Source organism: Amphiura filiformis, chromosome 7 (assembly GCF_039555335.1).
Source record: "Amphiura filiformis chromosome 7, Afil_fr2py, whole genome shotgun sequence".
Taxonomy (NCBI): domain Eukaryota; kingdom Metazoa; phylum Echinodermata; class Ophiuroidea; order Amphilepidida; family Amphiuridae; genus Amphiura; species Amphiura filiformis.
This window is the reverse complement of record NC_092634.1, coordinates 69,965,769-69,985,129: the sequence shown is the minus strand read 5'-3', so window position 1 is coordinate 69,985,129 and position 19,361 is coordinate 69,965,769. Positions and strand designations below refer to the sequence as shown.

General features: G+C 35.8%; 1 protein-coding gene across 1 annotated transcript; it reads right to left on the bottom strand.

Moving 5' to 3' along the window:
- Nucleotides 1-796: 796 nt before the first annotated feature.
- Nucleotides 797-18,971, bottom strand: LOC140157555 (protein D2-like). The gene is made up of 4 exons (XM_072180785.1): nucleotides 18,890-18,971; nucleotides 7,274-7,418; nucleotides 6,171-6,375; nucleotides 797-1,852 (listed from the first exon to the last, which is right to left on the bottom strand). Exons 2-4 carry the CDS (start codon nucleotides 7,388-7,390, stop codon nucleotides 1,629-1,631), a joined length of 546 nt encoding a protein of 181 aa, XP_072036886.1. The 5' UTR covers nucleotides 7,391-7,418; nucleotides 18,890-18,971; the 3' UTR covers nucleotides 797-1,628.
- Between the last annotated feature and the right edge of the window lie 390 nt (nucleotides 18,972-19,361).

Genomic DNA, 19,361 nt, shown 5'->3' with positions numbered 1-19,361 from the left:
TTTTCACGAATTTCGCGAGTTGACATAAAATCGTGAAAATAAAAACTCGCGAAGATAACCTTTTGCATTAGGTTTCTATTGTATCAATATCAAAACCGCGAAATTTAATTCTCCCGCAATTGACAAAATCTTCAAAATCGCGAAAATATCTTCTCGCGAAAATATTGACTTTTACAGTACATGTAGCTACTTTAAGCCATGTTGTAACATTTCCAGAAAAAAAAATTTCCGTAAAATGTTAGTTTTTACTGTCAGATTGTCTGTGTGTTCAACTAATATTTTGATCTTAATAATTAAACAACATATTTCATTGTTTTATTCAACATCTTAAATTTTGTCACAACTACAGCACCCAAAGACTTGATCTTTTAGGGTATGTTAGTTTACTAAATTACATTATTGTGTAAAAATCAGAATTTTGAAAAACATTGAGGACGTCCTCCGCTACAAATGTTACAATATGGCTTTATGTAAAACACCTGTTTGTAGCACAACCCCTCAGTGTAAGACTTTCCTGATGGCCACTAAGCTAACCCTAGATATTACTCAAAAGTGAGTACATTGAATAGTCTCAGCGATTACATTGTACTGCAACACAATGGTCTCAGCCAACCCATGTATGGAATCTATTGCCTCCCAAACACGCAGTATCTAAACAACATTATAAACAACACATCAGAGAAAAATGCTATGATTTGGGATTGATTTTCAAAAATAATTGGCCTTTTAATTAAATATAAAATATCTTTTGAATTAACCGGTTTTTTTGGGGGGTAAAAACAAAACTGTTAGTGAATGGAGGCGTTCAATGTGCATTGAATTTCATTTACTATAGGATATTAATGTGTCCATTCACAAAAATGTTTGAACTATAAAAAATACAGATGGTTTGGTGAAAATTGTGTTTCCACGTTTCTTTAATGATTAAAAAATTGCTTTAAAATGGTCCAGCCTTTGTTATCAACCATTATTATGTTGGGTATGGTAAAATTAAACATTGGCATATTTAGCAAATTTTCAAAATGTTTAAATGGCTCCCAAATGTTGAATATGAATAGCCTTATTTGGGAGGCATATCAACATGGTGTATATCCGCTGTAACAATGAAGATACTGGGCGGATGGCAGGGAGGGCATATAATGTTGATACTGTCAATATACATATAATAAACCTAGTGTTACTGAGGGTTTTATTGTAATGTATGCACACCCATTACCAATGCCCTATGGTCAGAGATACCAATCACTGAGTGAGTGATGGCTACAAAATCCTCAAACACCTGTTCATTTCACCTCTTCACATGCTGCAGGGGAAAATTTCCAATAAAATCCTTCATCATGATCTTGTTTAGAAAACCGATATGCTGTATATACCTCTACTACAGTGAGCGCTGACGGTGGGTGGGTTTCCCTATAAATAACAGAGGGAGTATGTACACAATAGGAACAGCCATAAAACAAAGTGATCTCTGTACGCAGGTGGTTGGTCTTCCTTCTTTCGTTGCATTGCGTCTCCTCCCACCCGGCACATGACATACAGACACACAAAATAAGCCAGCCTGGGGTTTTGTCTCCCTCTTTACCCACCAGTGAGGGAGGGAGACAAGACAACAGTGGTGCCATCTGTTCTCACTTATTTCTATCCATCTCTTCATATAGCTTGGGCACATAGTCATCAAATTCTGCCTGGTACAAATTACCCGCCACCGGTTCACCCAGATTGTTGTCTGCAGCAAATTTCCGCGCGTTCCACCCTCCTCTGCCGGCACCGGTTTTCTTTCTGTAGGCATCTGAACAATTTGTCATTTTACCGCTGGGCTGCTTGTAAACGAGAATGACATAACGGTGCAAACCTGCAAAGGCAAACAAAATGACTGACTGGATTATTTTGAAAATCATTATTATGTACTATGAAGGTACAGTCAGATTCCACATCCATGTCTGTATCAAACCTTTGATTAAATGCAGTCAATGAATTTTGAAAAACAGCAGGTGTGCTACAAATCGCACTTCTGGAAATAGTCAGGCGAGCTACAGGTGTGCTGTTAATTGCACTCGGTAAGGATTTAAAGTGTGCTATCATTTGCACTCGGTAAGAGTTTAGGTGGGCTATTTGAATTATTGCACTTGATATTCAGATAAGCATTATTATAGTGTTGAACGTCGGACTACAATGTCCAGGTGGGCTTAATAACTTTGTGAGAATAAACTTTCGACACGAATATCGTCCCGTCTGCCTCGGTTTTTTCAAACCCCATTACATTATTAAGCTTGTAGGTTTTCCACGTCTTGTACTGGACCCATTTGTTCTTTTTGTCCGCCATGATGAGTAGTATAAACTGATATTTCTATCGGCAAACCTCGGTACAATTTTATCATAGCGCTACACTCACCGCTGACAGATCACACATGTGTAGGTCATGTCCAAATATTAAATCAGCCTTGTTCAGCTTCTAAATAATTATACTGTTCAGTTGAATGCATAAACATTACCACATTTACTACGGTGGTCAATGGCATGTCATGGCTTTGTTGTGACATGAACAGCACGTTATCATATTTCGGTAGCGTGACCTCACAAGAAAGGTCATATTAAATTGTCGAAAACGGCCAATCAGCGAGTAGAAAAGATATTGTTTGGGTCGTCACCTTTGTAAAGGCCATGACGTCGATTTATTTTATGCAAATCACTTTCGGGAACCGCTGTAACTTTGGAAACTCCTTGAGGTGACAAGGTGGGCTATAAATCGCACTCAGTAAAGTGATTTAAGGTGGGCTCTATGTGCGCGATCGCACTCGCACGCCTTAAAATGCATTGACTGTAAATGTATAATTTGGATCCAAAAGTACATTATGTTTGAACTTATTTGGAAAGTTCATTATATCAAATCAAGTAGTTAATTATTTATTATTAATTTGTTTGTTTAACCTGTGGTGACCAATCAATGCACTGGTACTGTCCTCCCATAATTCCCAGGTGATGATATTTGACTCACATTTTCAGTGATGTTTCTATGGTTATCTATCATTTTCTTCAGACTGAGACTGGCAACCCTGTCTTTAAATGTAATGTATTTTTATGCTATTTTCAATGTAGTAACACCGTCCAGGAACTACAAACATATTTGTGTGTCCTGCCATAGATGAACTCCTGGAGGGGGCAGCTTTAATTAGCATGAGGCCGCATTGATATGTAAATAGCGTATTGTTATTTAAATTTGTGCCCAGACGTATTGAGGCGACAGTCATGTTATCCAGGCGGAGAATGGCTGCATATGCGGGCATGTCAATTTGCTGAGTGAAGGCTTTATAATCACCTTTCTGTATAGTTAATAAGCTAGTATATTTCGTGTACCAGTTTGTTATAATAAAAAATTAGTATCATATTAAATATATTAAATGTATAAACTTTGAAATTTACATGAATTTGAAGAGCAGAGCTTGAAATCTAGCTAAGTCAGGTGATGTGAAATTCTGCTGCGTGACCCCCTCTGCGTGGTAGAATTATATTCATAAAACATTGAATTTAACATATATCATGGGCAGCCAACCACGATTTATCAGCATTTAAAATATGGTCATTTTCACAGTAAAGGGTGTAACTTTTGATTTTTGGGTCAAAATTTCAAACCACTTAAATATGTTTCTGTTTACTGAAATCATGCATAGAAGCAACTTAAATTCCAGTAAAATAATGTTTCAAGGCTTAAACCTTTTGATTTCTAATAAAAAATTTGACATTTCCATAACATTTTGGTTAAAATCTAAGAAAAATGTATTTTACATAAGCTCAGAAAATTATGACATGAAAGCTGGAATACATGTGAAATCCCATTCCAAAGTAAGTCAACAGATATAAGTTACATTTTATACCATGTTTTGCTATGTTTGTAATTGCAGTTTTGAAAATTTTTAACATAAAGTGTCATTTACAATGGAAATTTCCCAACCTTAAACATATTTTTTAAGTTTTAATTGGGTTCCTAAAATAATTTGAATGTCTAACTTCATGTACAAATACTACTTGATAAAAGGAACCTCCCAGCCAAGTTTCACAGAAATTGGAGTTATATTTTAGAATTGGCAATTAAAGCGATTTGTGTTTGGAGGCTTCAGTTAACAACACAGGTGATCATAAAAGTAAAATATTTGGCTAACTACTGCAAGTTGACATGAAAAAATAGGTAAAAAATATCACAATTACCAATTTTCATGCTTTGCTTCTAAGTATTGAATTTTAGTTGTGACAAAAATTAAATTATCACAGCAAGTCATTTTTTTTAGTTTGAGGCTTCATGTTAACAATGGCTAAACACTGCAGAAGTAGTTTTTTTGAAAACAACACTGTTGGGATCATCTAAGCTGTTATTTTCTTGTGTGTATTGAATCAATGATTCTATCGGCAGATATTGTAGATTTATAGCATGTTAACTTTTTCACCCATTTGTTTAGTATGGTGTTTTTTTTGCATGTGAGGCCTCCGAAACAGGCTTTTTTGTGTATCAGTATATTTTTCAAACATTAACCATAATGTCAAATTTTTTTAATTTATGACATTCTGCACATATCAAGTAACAATTACAATGCAGATATCAGTATGAAACACCAATTTAGATATGCATAGATGATAATTAATCTTATTGTTGTTTCGGAGGCTTCATTTGTTTCGGAGGCTTCAATTGTTAACGGAAAGTTTGTATTGGGTCCCATTTTCAAACGGTGATATATATCTCCACGATTTAAAAACATGTGACTTGAGGATCTACTTTGCTACATTTTGATAAATAGATTTGATGAGCTCTTTTATTTATATTTGCACAAGCTTGCTGAACAGTTTGTTTCGGAGGCTTCAAAAAAGTTAACGGAAAAACGGCTCTTTGAAGTCAAGATTTTATAAAAATTTTAAAAGCTTGCAAATCGACTAATTTTTGTTACCCATTTCAAGTTAAGATAACAACTGTTATGAATCAAGAAGAAGTGAAGAAATAACCAAGAATTATGAACCAAAGCTACACCCACAAAGTTTGTTAACAATTGTTAACGGAAAATGAAGCCTCGAAACGACAAATATCAAGTCCGGTTCTCAAAAATACAGGGCTGTTCACAATTAAATCTAATGTGGCAGTGTTTACTGAACATATGACTGTACTTTCAGGATAAGAAAAATTATCCATGAACTAACTGAAGAAAACACAGGGTTTTACAAAATGTTACTGTTTTTTATAGTTTTTCAAAATGGCAATATTAAGTACATTTAAGCCTGCTAAAACTGAACGCAGTAACTCCCAAAGCTGATTATGCTACCCAAGGTAGCTGCTAACTAGATGACTTATGTGGCCAAAAATGATGGAATTCTGTGGCTTTATTAGAACACTACGGATTAAAATGTTAAAAATCCAAAGTTACACCCTTTACCGTGAAAATGACCATATATGTTAATTAACAAAGATAAATAATAAAGAGTACAAATGGCAATTAACTAGTAAACAAGCCTGAAATCTTAAAATGTTGCCACATGATTTCCCGAACACATGATATGTCAACATGTGACCACTATTCAGATTTACCGTAAATATTTGGAGTATGCTTGCACATCATGCACAATTGCACATACACTGTGCATTTCTTTACCTCCGTATAAAATCAATAATTCATGCTGGGAGCCAAGTAACATTGTCTGCTCAGTGCAGATTGGTATTTTATTTTACTTGAGAGCATAATAGAAATACATAAGACGAATAAGGCGCCATGATGGAAGGTCAGGTCGGGTATCAAAGGTTATTATAACTTAAGATACTACTTGTATTTCCCACCTTGCCTCTGTCACAAATTTCCTTCATATTATTGACAGCAAGTCCTAATTTTGACTTTGCTATTGCAAAATGTCATTTCATATCAAATTAGTTGGTTTGTGCCCAGATGTATAGGGGCGCACTATACTCTCATTGAACAGGCAACGTTCGCAAAACTAACAACGTTGTTTGCCAACTCAATTAACATGATCCAAGGGGTCGAACATGAATTATTCATAACAAGCTATAACGGATCGATAACTGGCCTCACTTTCTAGCTAGTAAACCAGCTGAATTTTTCATAGATTTTGCGTTGCTAATAGAACAACCGTGAATTCAGTGTCACCCCCTTGGTCCTGCCTTCATTGCTGCTGCTTACCAGTATTTGGTGGTGGTCCGGACCCTACATACTCTGAGTTGACTGTTCCTTTGCTTATATCATTGCCAGGCACATTGATGACCATCCAGTGATGCCATTCCCGGAATTTGGGATCCTTACGGCTTGGTGCATCTGGATCTGTCATGACCACGGTATAGAAAGCACCTGCCTCTGCTGGATACGTCACAGTGGGAGGCCTTTGCACCTGTTACATACAAATATATATAATCCTCACCTTAATATCATAATCATAACCCTAAAACTTAACCCCAACTCCGTGTGTTACGATATAGTGTACCTCCTGCGTTTTTCGGTTAAAGCCTGATATGGTGGCTCAAGGCATTTATACATGTATGTATGCAAACTGCAAGCACCCACACAGTTTGAACCAAAGTTTGCCAAGCATAGAGGGACATAATCTAGAGGCACACTATTTTGTACTGATATTGGGGTTATTAACTTGAGCTCAAGCAGGCTCAGAAATCCGACACGAATACGTGAATCGATTCGCGCAAAGATATGGCTTAAAATAGATCAGTCCTGTTGTTGCTATGCACCTCCGATTGGTTCAAATAACGAGTATGCGTATAATGTTGATGCACACATGCTGATCTGTGTGATATCGCGTCATATCACACGGGTAAGAACCAATAGGATTGCAGGAACATTTTCAAGTGTTTAAGAATTAAACATAATATAATGAACCTCGGGTAGCATGTTAAATGAAATCGGGCTCCGGCAGGACTGGTCGGGACCCAGGTACCTGGCCTTTGGTCACTGTCTTAACATGTATACTGCGCCAATAAAGTATCCTTACACTTAGAAAAAAATCACAATTTCCAAACTGAACAATATTGGGGTAAATTTGTATTTTTTGGTACAATTACCGAATAGGGTGCAACTTCCTATACTTGAGTCCAGTCCTCGTTTACGGAGTTTAGGGTTAGGGTTTAGGGTTGGGGTAGGGCAGTCTTGTAATAAGACTAGTAGAGTTGCACGCTATTCGCTCCAGAAATGTATCTAATCCTGCACATTATGACACCACATTGAATCCAATGTGACCTCAAGAAGTAAGGGTACTTTATTGGCGCAGTATATAATACCTGGGTTGGAGTGAGTATGTTTCCCATTTGGGCTTTGACGCCACTGTCCCAGCTGACTTCACACACATCTTTAGGTACACTGTCAATGACATCAGGTACTACGCCATGTTCTTCCATATTGGACACAAGTGTCTTGGACAATAAGCTGTGAGAAAAACAAACAGTATAACATTATTAAGAGTCCAAGGTTGCGATTACCGTATTGTTTGTATCAAACGTCCCCCTCTAATACCGTAACCACCCGGGTATAAGCCCACCTGCAGGTATAAGCCCACCCCCTATTTTTCAAAACATTTTGGGAACAAGGGTGCACTCGGCTATAAGCCCAGTACTAAATTTTGGCCAAGTTCTTAAATCAAATCAATGCTTTTCTCTCACATTCAAGAACAAATATAAAAAAATATCAGTTGATAATTAATATTCCACACTTAGAATTTTAAGAAATTGACATAGATGATAGAAATTATTGGTACATTTGGGCATATACAAATGGGGATGATTTTTCTTATTTCTAAAATTCAAGTACTAGTCCCTCCCCGGTTATAAGCCCACCCCAATTTTTTAAGTGAAATCTGCCATCTAGGGGGGGTGGGCTTATACCCGAGTGGTTACGGTATATGCCAGCAAGTGGCAGCAAGTGTTGTATCTCCATCAGATGCAGGTTACCGTGTCATTGCTCGCTACCGTCTCTTCATCTGTTTGTGGGAGAGAAGAGTGAACAAGGTGATCTTTAACATGACGGTAGGACACGTACAATGGGCAGTTCTGTGATGATGTTAGCGATGGTACCGTGGTAGGATGATCACTAATTATCTTCCAGTTGCGCACAATCATTATATTTGGCATACATGTATGTGTTATTCCGTTTATTGTCTTAAACATTTGATGCATCAGTGATGTGTGCGTTTAACATTTACACATCAATGGCAAGTTGAAATACATGTATGAGTTGTTGAACACTGGAACAGAAACGTATCTTCAGACTCGGCACCCTTCAACCTAATGGACTAGCTTCAACAGGTAAAAATGTTAATTATAATTTTCTTCAGCGCTCCTTTAATATATATTTTATCACACAGTTTCCCGGTTATTTACGCAACTCAAATTTTTTTGTATTTACGTTAGGCCTGGCATTTTCGGGTAATTTTTTACCCGGTACCTTTTTTTTGCTTTTTAAGTTTTTTATTTTTTCGGTTTTGTAGTGTCCCTGGACCTAGACCTAAATGCTAGGATCATTCATGGTTGACCTAAAAAAAATATAAAAAATTCAAGATGTTTTGTATTTTTAATTTGAAAATTGATACTTTGTATTCATGTCATACTCTATTAATGATTTCAAAATGCATTCAAATTCAATGTATTTTGAAATCATTAATAGACTATGACATGAATACAAATTATCTATTTTCATATTAAAAATACAAAACATCTTGAAATTTTTTAAATTTTTTTTATGTCAATTTTTTAATTTCGGGTACCCGGGCAGGGTATTTCCTGCCCGGGTAATGTAATTTCGGGCGGGTACCCGCTACCCCGCCCGAAAATGCCAGCCTTAATTTACGTACATGTACGTGTTTATGTATTTTGTTTTTATAACATACAGGATGTCCAAAAAACAACAACAGAACCCTCATTGCGCCCTCTTTTTCTCTTATTTCTGAAACGTTATTCAAAATGCGCCCTTGTTTTCTCCTATTTCTGAAATGTTATTCAAATATATTTTGGTATGTAAAGAAACCTCTATTCGTTAGCTTTAATACACCAAAAGAAATATATCAATTGGCTCAAAACTTTTGAAGATACGCTCTTTTAAAGAAATGTACCAGTTTTCACTCTGTCCACAGAGGAGGTTTGGCTACTTCAAAGATTGAATAGTAAAGGTGCCATTCATGAATATCAAGCAGTCCACAATGTTAACTTTATAAAAATAACGAACTTTATTTAGGGAATGGGCTTTACCGGTGGGCCTATGGGCTATGGATTGTGTTAAGTGTCATGAATTTGTCGGCAAAATGGATGTGTGATGGGACTTCTCTTGCTATACTTGCAACTTATTTTGTCTTGGTTATTTTATGCTTTTTGTTTTATTATGTTTCTTACTTTGTTGTTTTCTTTTTATTTGCAACATGTCATTTTCTCCTTAGGGGATAAAAGGTAGCCTGAAAAGGACTGTTTGGTATGTCCTTGGTTCTTCTGAAGTGAGTTTACTATGCTGCTTTGCCCTCTACCTGGTTGCCTCCTTGATGAATACAGGTTTCAGCCCTGGTCCTCATTGCATCAATTGCATTGTGTACCCTCCTTGTGCGCGGTATACATGTACTTGCGAATGCAGCAGTTAAAACAGTTGCAAAGATGTTAGAGGCTAGCTGATGATCCTTGCTCATAGCGAATGTGTTGCAAAGCCTAATGCTATTATCTAGCCATGTCATTAACTGTGAAAAATGGGTACATTTCTTAAAGACGGCATACCTTCAAAAATTGTGAGCCGATTGATTTAAGGCTTCTTTATATACCAAAATACATTCAAAAATAGAAGAAAAAGAGGGCGCAACGAGGGTTCTGTTTTTATTGGGACACCCTGTATTTTCCGTTTTGTACGCAGTGTTTTTCTCCTTTAACATGTTTAACGCGCTTGATTTTTATACACTCTGCCCCGATGCTTGCGTGTCGCTTATAACGCTCTCACCCATTCACTCGCACTTGTGTTTTAATCATATTTTAAATAATATTTTGTTATAATGTATAGTTAAAATCAAAACAGCTGAAATAGTGCTTGATACTACATTGTATACGATGTAATGTAATAAAGTACACAAGTAATTATGTTATTACAGCATGATTTTATTAACTCAACATGCCATTACCTGTAACTTCCCTTTGCTTTCATGTTAACAAAATATAGACTCCAGGACTAAACATGGGCCAATTCGTGGTAGCCTACTTTTTGTCCCTATCTACCCATGTTGAACTCAGTATAGAAATTTGAAATGGAAGAAATGCATTGTAAGATATCTTCTCCAGGCAGGCAGGCAGGTCAAAGGGAGATTTAACCACAGTCCTGACTGAGCTAATGCCTCATTAGATCACATTCACAGTATGTGACAGCCATGTGCAATCTGTCAACCATTGCATTGCTTCAAGGTGGTACTACACCCTTTGATAAATTTGTGACTATTTTTGCATTTTTCTCAAAAACTATTAAAACACTGGTACCAAAACTCATGTATATTATAGGGGCAAGGAATCCAGTTACTACACTGGAATTTCAGTGACTCTTGAAAGACAAGTACATGTAGTTATTGATTTATTGATCAAATATAGGTTTTCCCTCATTTTTGAGTGTAACTCCACAACTGTTGTCTGTTTTGAAATAAAATTTCCAGTGCAGTAGTTGTAGTCTTTGCCCCTATAATATACATACATGTACATTGTATCTTACTTGTCACCAATGCGCTATAATTTTTGAGAAAAATGCAAAAATAGGCACAAAATTGGGCAGGGGTGTAGTACCCCCTTAATCATGGAAGTGCCATTAATGAGTGTTAATGGTTAAGCATCATTAGTGTCAGCTTACATTTTTGTACATTATAACAGCATGATAATAGTTATAATGTCAGCTGGGGTCTGACTGTGCACCAACCAATAAAGCCAGATTCCATTTCGGCAGTTCCGTAATAAATTATGTCAACCAAATGGTCAAAATTTAAAACTGGTTAAAATAGCTTTTAAGTTTTATGTCATGTTGAAGGTAAAAGCATCTAGTTCCATGAAATAATATGAAATTTTACCACACACTCATGTTTTGTCATATGTGAGGTTATAATGACATAGGTGTCAAAATACAAATTTCTAAGGCAAAAAATAAATCACTCTTTAAAATAGGAACTTATTTCTAAACATTGACATTCAATCTGGAGTAATTTTTAAAAGCAATTACACATAAAATAATAAAAATATGCAATAAATCCAATATGAATAATGCTTCAACATTCAACAATGCATTTTTTTTTGCTATGGACATGATGGTCATGTTTTTTGAGGTGGGACCCAATTGTATCACATCTTGCAATCTGTCAAAAATCAGCTCCTTTTTTGTATTTCTGATTATATTTCAAAAAGTTTTCCCCAAACTATGCAAAAGTATACATTTTTAGAAAGCTTTAAATCAATTGTCAGGATTGCTAATCTGTAAAGTATGAATGGATATACAGGGTGTGCCAAAAAGATACAGGGTGATTCCAATGAAAAAATACCTAAAAAATAACATTTCTTTACCGCTCCGGATGGAAGCTTATTTTGATTGAATGCTAGTCAGCAACTGCTACATGTAGCACTTGGTGGCTATTGCCAACTAGTGTAGTGACAACCCTGATGAGCTACCAGCAAATCTGGTTATTTTACCTCAACCGTGGCATGTGTGTGAGCTCAATTATTTATCTACCGTATTGTTTGTAATAAACGCCCCGGGGGCGTTGCATTTTTCCAAAAGGGGGGCGTTTATTGGAAATGAATTGTAATTGTCAGTGAAAAAAGCTTAAAAATCATGTTCAATTTCCCTATGGTGCTCCTATTAAAAGGAGGGATCACACTATACAAGATGGCGGCGCCACGGAAAATTATATTTTCGTGGGGAATACAACAAAATTACACCTGTAAGTGCATGGAATTAGTGAAATTCTACCATAATTAGGTAATGAAATGGATGGGAGTTGAGTCATAATAGGTTTTGTCCATTCAATTTAGCGATTGTGACTGACATGACTGATGCAAGTTTTAAGCTTACCTACACGATATGTCATGGAAATGTTCGCATTTTTGTCAATTTTTCACAGAAAAATTGGAGGGGGGCGTTTATTAGAGGGGGAGCGTTTATTACAAACAATACGGTATTTATCTATTTACCAGAACTTAGCACCATACACACCTACATGTAGTTTTGTGCTTACTGATAGCAGCCTAATTGTACAGGAGGAAAAGCCCTGTGCAATACTGCAAGGCGACAGCGACCACTACACCAACCTGTGCAACTAACAATCTCGAGACCACCCTGGTGCTTAGTGCCATGGGTGACTGCCTGCGACCGACTGACTTCCAAATTCTGAACGATAAGAGTCTGGAGATGGGAACAAACAACATAACAATGACAGAAAACACACACACACAAATGCCTTCATTCAATGCTATGTTGTTTAGTATAAAATCCTCAGGTCTTCAAAATGATCTTCAAATCTTTTGATTGTGACATACATAAAAGCAAGGCTGCAGATTTCTGTTTAATGAGCTAGATGTTTCAAAATGTAAAAATATTTGGCTGTTTAAACGTAACAAGGCGGTTGGTTCTCGGACCACAAGTCTCACCTGCTTTTACGACCGCCTGCTTTCGCGATTACTTTTGGTAGAAGTAAATGAACCTGCAACAACCCATGGTGATTTGCCTGTTCAATTTGAGCTTGACTACACCCGAGTTTCATGTCCAGACGAGTTTTTAGTAATTTAACCTCAGATGACGCCTGGGTGACCCTGGATAACCCCAAAATGACCTTCCAAACATTTGGCTCTAAATGTTGACTTGACCCACCAAGTTTCATGCCCATACAACAGTTTTTAGTAATTTGACCTCAGATGACCCCTGGGTGACCTCGGATGACCCCGAAATGACCTGCCAAAAATTTGAATATAAATGTTGACTTGACCCACCAAGTTTCATGCCTACATGTATACGACAGTTTTTAGTAATTTGACCTCAGATGACCCCTGGGTGACCTTGGATGACCCCGAAATGACCTTCCAAAAATTTGGCTCTAAATGTTGACTTTACCACCACGTTTAATGCACATACAACAATTTTTAGTAATTTGACCTCAGATGACCCCTCGGTGACACTGTTGGTAACCCACGCTTTAGAAAGGGTGTGTTTGAAGTGTCCACAAAATGCTAAAAAATTTCTGGTTAAAATGTGTATCCAAATATAAAGGGTGGTCACTGATAAAAAGGGTGGGTTTAGAAGTCAACAATTGCAATCTTAAAGCTTACTATAATTTCCGACAAGAATGACACTAAATGAAACACAATAAAATATTGAAATCCCATTCAGTAGTGTTTGGTCATCTAAAACTTCAATATGTAATTCTCTGTGGATGCAAATCTGCACCTCCTGGACCAACATAACCACTTATCTATGATTAGTAACCACGCTTAGAAAGGGTGGGTTTCGGAGTTTTGGTATTTAAGGGTATAAAATAAAAAGGGTGGGTTTGAAATAAAAAGGGTGGGTTTGTATCACCACTGCCAACTATGCGGTGACCTCTGATGACCCCGAAATGACCTTTGAAAATCTGACGCTAAATGTTGACTGTACCCACCAAAAAATCGGAAATAAAAGAACCACTGGACCTATTCTGAAATGGTAAGATCATTAGGATTATTCACAGTTAATTTTTTTTAAAAAATAAAAAAAATTACGAAAAAATTAGTTTGTTATTCTTAATATGTAAACCACAAACTTATGTTTACCTCTTCATGTATCACTTATAAATGCATTGGTTTTCCATGCATTTATAATATGTAATATATGAAGAGGTAAATATTAGTTAGTGGTTTGCATAGCAAGGTTAACAAACTGTAATTTTTTCGTAATTTTTTTTTCAATTTTTTTTCAAATTACCTGTTTCTATTCTAAGTAATTGTTGGCATGTTTCAGACGTTTTTGAAAAAAAAAAAATGCTTCCTTCATCCTAAAAAAGTGGTTTTAATTATTCAGTTTACTATACTTTTGTACATGAGACACATTTTTTTTTTCTTTGTCTAATAACATGGCTTACATGGCTGAAATTGATACATATATTTAAATGCACAATATAAAAATGATGATTCATAAAATTTTTGACACCCCCCTCTTTGGGTATGTGGGAGGGGCCCCCATGCAGGGGGGGGGGGTAATAAATGTGCATGAAGAATGCATTGTATGATAAGAGTAATGTGTAAAATACGCTACATTTTATGCTCTCCAATACAACAATGAACAAGAGTTGAGTGTTGGACTTCGATCCTCATCTTCATAATTATCTTATCTTGTGGGATTCATTTCCGACATGGTCAAGTAATTATAGCATAAATTTTAATAAGATGTTTTTCCTGGCCTTACACAAACTCTAGCCCATCTCACAAACCTTACTATAAATATACAAACCCAACCAAGCCTATTATAAACAGTAACACCCTTGCCCAACCCCCAAAAGAGAAGTAGGGGTGAAATTGATTTCACCCCAAAATCGGACCTACATGTATAGCATGTTTAGTATATGGTCATTTTCACAGTAAAGGGTGTAACTTTTGATTTTTAGGGTCAAAATTTCAAACCACTTAAATATGTTTCTGTTTACTGTAATCATGCATAGAAGCAACTTAAATTCCAGTAAAATAATGTTTCAAGGCTTAAACCTTTTGATTTCTGATAAAAAATTGTCATTTCCATAACATTTTGGTTAAAATCTAAGAAAAAATGTATTTTGCATAAGCTCAGAAAATTATGACATGACAGCTGGAATACATGTGAAATCCCATTCCAAAGTAAGTCAACAGATATAAGTTAAATTTTATACCATGTTTTGCTATGTTTATAATTGCAATTTTGAAAATTTTTAACATCAAGGGTCATTTGCAATGGAAATTTCCCAACCTTAAACATATTTTTTTAAGTTTTAATTGGGTTCCTAAAATAATTTGAATGTCTAACTTCATGTACAAATACTACTTGATGAAAGGAACCTCCCAGCCAAGTTTCACAGAAATTGGAGTTATTTTTTAGAATTGGCAATTCAAGCGATTTGTGTTTCGGAGGCTTCAGTTAACAACACAGGTGATCATAAAAGTAAAATATTTGGCTAACTACTACAAGTTGACATGAAAAAATAGGTAAAAAATATCACAATTACCAATTTTCATGCTTTGCTTCTAAGTATTGAATTTCAGTTGTGACAAAATTAAATTATCACAGCAAGTCATTTTTTTGTTTCGAGGCTTCATGTTAACAATGGTTAAACATTGCAGAAGTAGTTTTTTGAAAACAACACTGTTGGGATCATCTAAGCTGTTATTTTCTTGTGTGTATTGAATCAATGATTCTATGCGGCAGATATTGTAGATTTATAACATGGTAATTTTTTTTTTTTTTTTTTAAGTATGGTGTTATTTGCATGTGAAGCCTCCGAAACGGGCTTTCTTGGGTATCAGTATATTTTTCAAACATTAACCATAATATAATTTTTTTTTTTTAATTTATGACATTCTGCACATATCATGCAACAATTACAATGCAGATATCAATATGGAACACACCAATTTAGATATGCATAGATGATAATTAACCTTATTGTTGTTTCGGAGGCTTCATTTGTTTCGGAGGCTTCAATTGTTAACGGAAAGTTTGTATTGGGTCCCATTTTCAAACGGTGATATATATCTCCACGATTTAAAAACAAGTGACTTGAAGATCTACTTTGCTACATTTTGATAAAAAGATTGGATGAGCTCTTTTATTTATATTTGCCCAAGCTTGCTGAACAGTTTGTTTCGGAGGCTTCAAAAAAGTTAACGGAAAAACGGCTCTTTGAAGTCAAGATTTTATAAAAATTTTGAAAGCTTGCAAATCGACTAATTTTTGTTACCCATTTCAAGTTAAGATATCAACTGTTATGAATCAAGAAGAAGTGAAGAAATAACCAAGAATTATGAACCAAAGCTATACCCACAAAGTTTGTTAACGGAAAATGAAGCCTCCGAAACGACAAATCTCGAAGTCCAGTTCTCAAAAATACAGGGCTGTTCACAATTAAATCTAATGTGGCAGTGTTTACTGAACATATGACCGTACTTTCAGGATAAGAAAAATTATCCATGAACTAACTGAAGAAAACACAGGGTTTTACAAAAATGTTACTGTTTTTTAATATAGTTTTTCAAAATGGCAATATTAGGTAGGCCTACATTTAAGCCTGCTAAAACTGAACGCAGTAACTCCCAAAGATGATTATGCTACCCAAGGTAGCTGCTAACTAGATGACTTATGTGGCCAAAAATCATGGAATTCTGTGGCTTTATTAGAAAACTACGGATCAAAATGTTAAAAATCCAAAGTTACACCCTTTACCGTGAAAATGACCATATGGCCATGTGTCTTGAACTCGCCCCATTTTGCGTTGCGCAGCCTTTTTGAGCTTATTTACGCCTTCCGAGGTTTAAGTTGACATAAAATGTTAAATATGCACTCCACCCCATATAAACTATACATTTCCTGAAAGGAAATTGCATGAGGAATCCAAATATGCCACTTAAAAAATTGTAGGGGGTATTGTTAAGTTGTCCCGACTGAAATTGTCAGCTAAAATTTTACTTTTTCATTTGTTATCTTTCAAGCCATATTTTTTTAACCTCTGCCCCTATCTTTAATTGCTCATCATATTTGAACTCCCCATGAAATTCCCCTTCAGAAAATGTATACTTATATAGGGGTAGGGCATATATACCTATTTTCTTACGTTTTTTGGAAAATGACCTTTAATGACCTTTGTCCTGTGACCTTTGACCCCGCCTTTGACCTAAAACATAGCTTATCTAATACCTCTTTACTTATGGACACTTGGGTCCAAGTTACATGGAGGTGGGCCTTTTAATTTGTAAATGGGAGCAATTAAAAAAATATAACGGCAATGCTCATGATGCTGTGTCTTCCATAGGATTTGTACAGCCCGCTTCCTCAGCCACCGCTTCCTCAGCCACCGCCACCCTGAATAGTCCAAAAACAAATGGACATATCTCCAACACCCTAAAACACACATTCATGAATTTCGCACAGCATGTAGTATGGAGTTTCAGCTTTAAATTGACACCAAACTTATGTCTGTAGTACATGTGGTTGTCAAGTTATAAACATTTTTGGCGGAAGGATCTGGAAAAATGCAACGCCGCCACCCTTTTTGGGTGGCGAGTTCAAAACACATGGCCATATATTAAATGCATGAATATATAAAGTTTCTTACTTTATTTAGCCTCATCTCATCAAAATAGCTATTTTTATGGCTTATTTAATATAGGAAGGAGAAACCTTTCACATAATTTTGGAAATTAAAAATAAAATCTAAAATTCAGAAAATACAAAAAAAGTACATTTCAGTGCATATAAGCTTTTTTCTTTTTTTTAAGAATTTTTTCTTGCATGCAAGAGTCTTTTGCTTGCAGGTTAGAAATTTGATAAATAGGTCCATGCATGCATTATATGATGACCTATTTATCAAATTTCTACCCTGCAATAAAAAGCTGTTGCATGTAAGAAAAAAGTTCTTACCCAGAAGAAAAAGCTTTTGCACTTAAATGTTTCTTTTTTATATTTCCAGAATTTTAGAAATTTTTTCAAATTTCCAAAATTATGTGAAAGGTTTCTCTTTTATTTTGTTAGCAATAAAAATAACAATTTCCATGAAAATTGAAATGAGGCAAATGTAATTAAAACGTTATAAACACATTCATGCAATGCATTTAAAAACATTAACTACATGTACATAGGTCAGATTTTCTGTCATTTTCAGGTGAAATCAATTTCTACCCTAATTCCCTTTTGGGGGTAAGGGCAAGGGTTTTGGGTTATGTTAAAGGTAAGTTGGGCTTGGGTGGTTTGAATACATGCAGTAAGGTTTGTGGGTGGGTAGGAAAACCTTTCAAAAAAACTTGGGGAAATTTTTTTTTTTTCTGTGACCTCCATTTTTTTTTTTCTGGGAACGGCGCGGCCGCGTTACCGCGGATTTCGAGGGCCTGATGTGTAGCTATTGGTGAGCAAATTCTTGGCTAGACTTCTCGAGCAAATTGGGGTGTTATCCCTAAAGAATGTATTTAGAAAGTCTGGCAAAAATGTAAAAGTCTGTGCACCTGTACTGATGGCCGCTTGCAAGGGCATAAACAACCGTTTAGTCATGAAAATATATGAATGAACCCCGTTCATACATACCAGAACAATTTGTGATTCTTATTTCATCGAAATAATAATAAAATATTATAAGTAACATTATTAAAAACATGATTTTTGACTCACATCCGGGACACCGGGCATAAACGCTGTTTATGCCCGGCTCTCGACCAATCACGCGCGCTGTTACATAGCGTGTATGTATGAACATGAGTTCATGGTCGGGGTCAGGGCACGCGCTGGTGATCGGCGATCACCTAGAACTTAGTGCCGAGGTCTCCTCACAGTCACATCATCACATTCTGCCTGAAAATGCTCAGCACAATTCACATGACTAGGCCTAGTAAAACCGACTTGTTGCCAAGACTGTTGATCAGCTTGATTGTTTTTCACCTGTGTGTTTACACTCGTGTACGCGATAGGCACAGCACCGACCACGGAAGAAATAAAAAAATAACTTTACACAGCAACGTACATGATTGACGTATCACATGATCAAAAAATTTGGGGTGTTGCCCTGCTGAAAACAGAACATCAGATTTCTCAAAACACACATCTTTACCGAGCTAAGGGATCGTAATAAATCGGACTGAGCATTGCTATGAAAGAGAGTATATTGCAAATTATATAAAAATGTAGCAATTAGCTACCAAACTCACCACAATTCAACAGAGTTCTCCGCAAATTTCCACTCTCCTTCTCAAAAAATGGCAGACGCAGGCCCTGGGAAATTCAACTTTGATCTTTGACCCCGATAAGTGATTGCCAGTGCTTCTATTCCTACTTTGATTAGAAATTCCATTTTATCTGAAATATTTTCCCATAATTATATATTTGAAGCAATGAAATAAGTAATGGTGCTTGCATTTCAGTAAAAGCTTCAAAATGTCATATTAATGTGTTTTTGCCATAAGAAATTATCATTTGATGTATGAATTTATTAAAACTTTCTGTTAACTTTAGAATGGTGTTTGGTGTTTTATTTTTGAAAGAAAAAATATGAAATATGAAATACTTTAATGTGTTTATTACTATATTTCATGATAAACATGGTAAAATAGGTAAACTAGCCTCGAATTGAAATAGACCAAACCTAATATACAATACACAAAAGCCTATCAAGAAATTGAA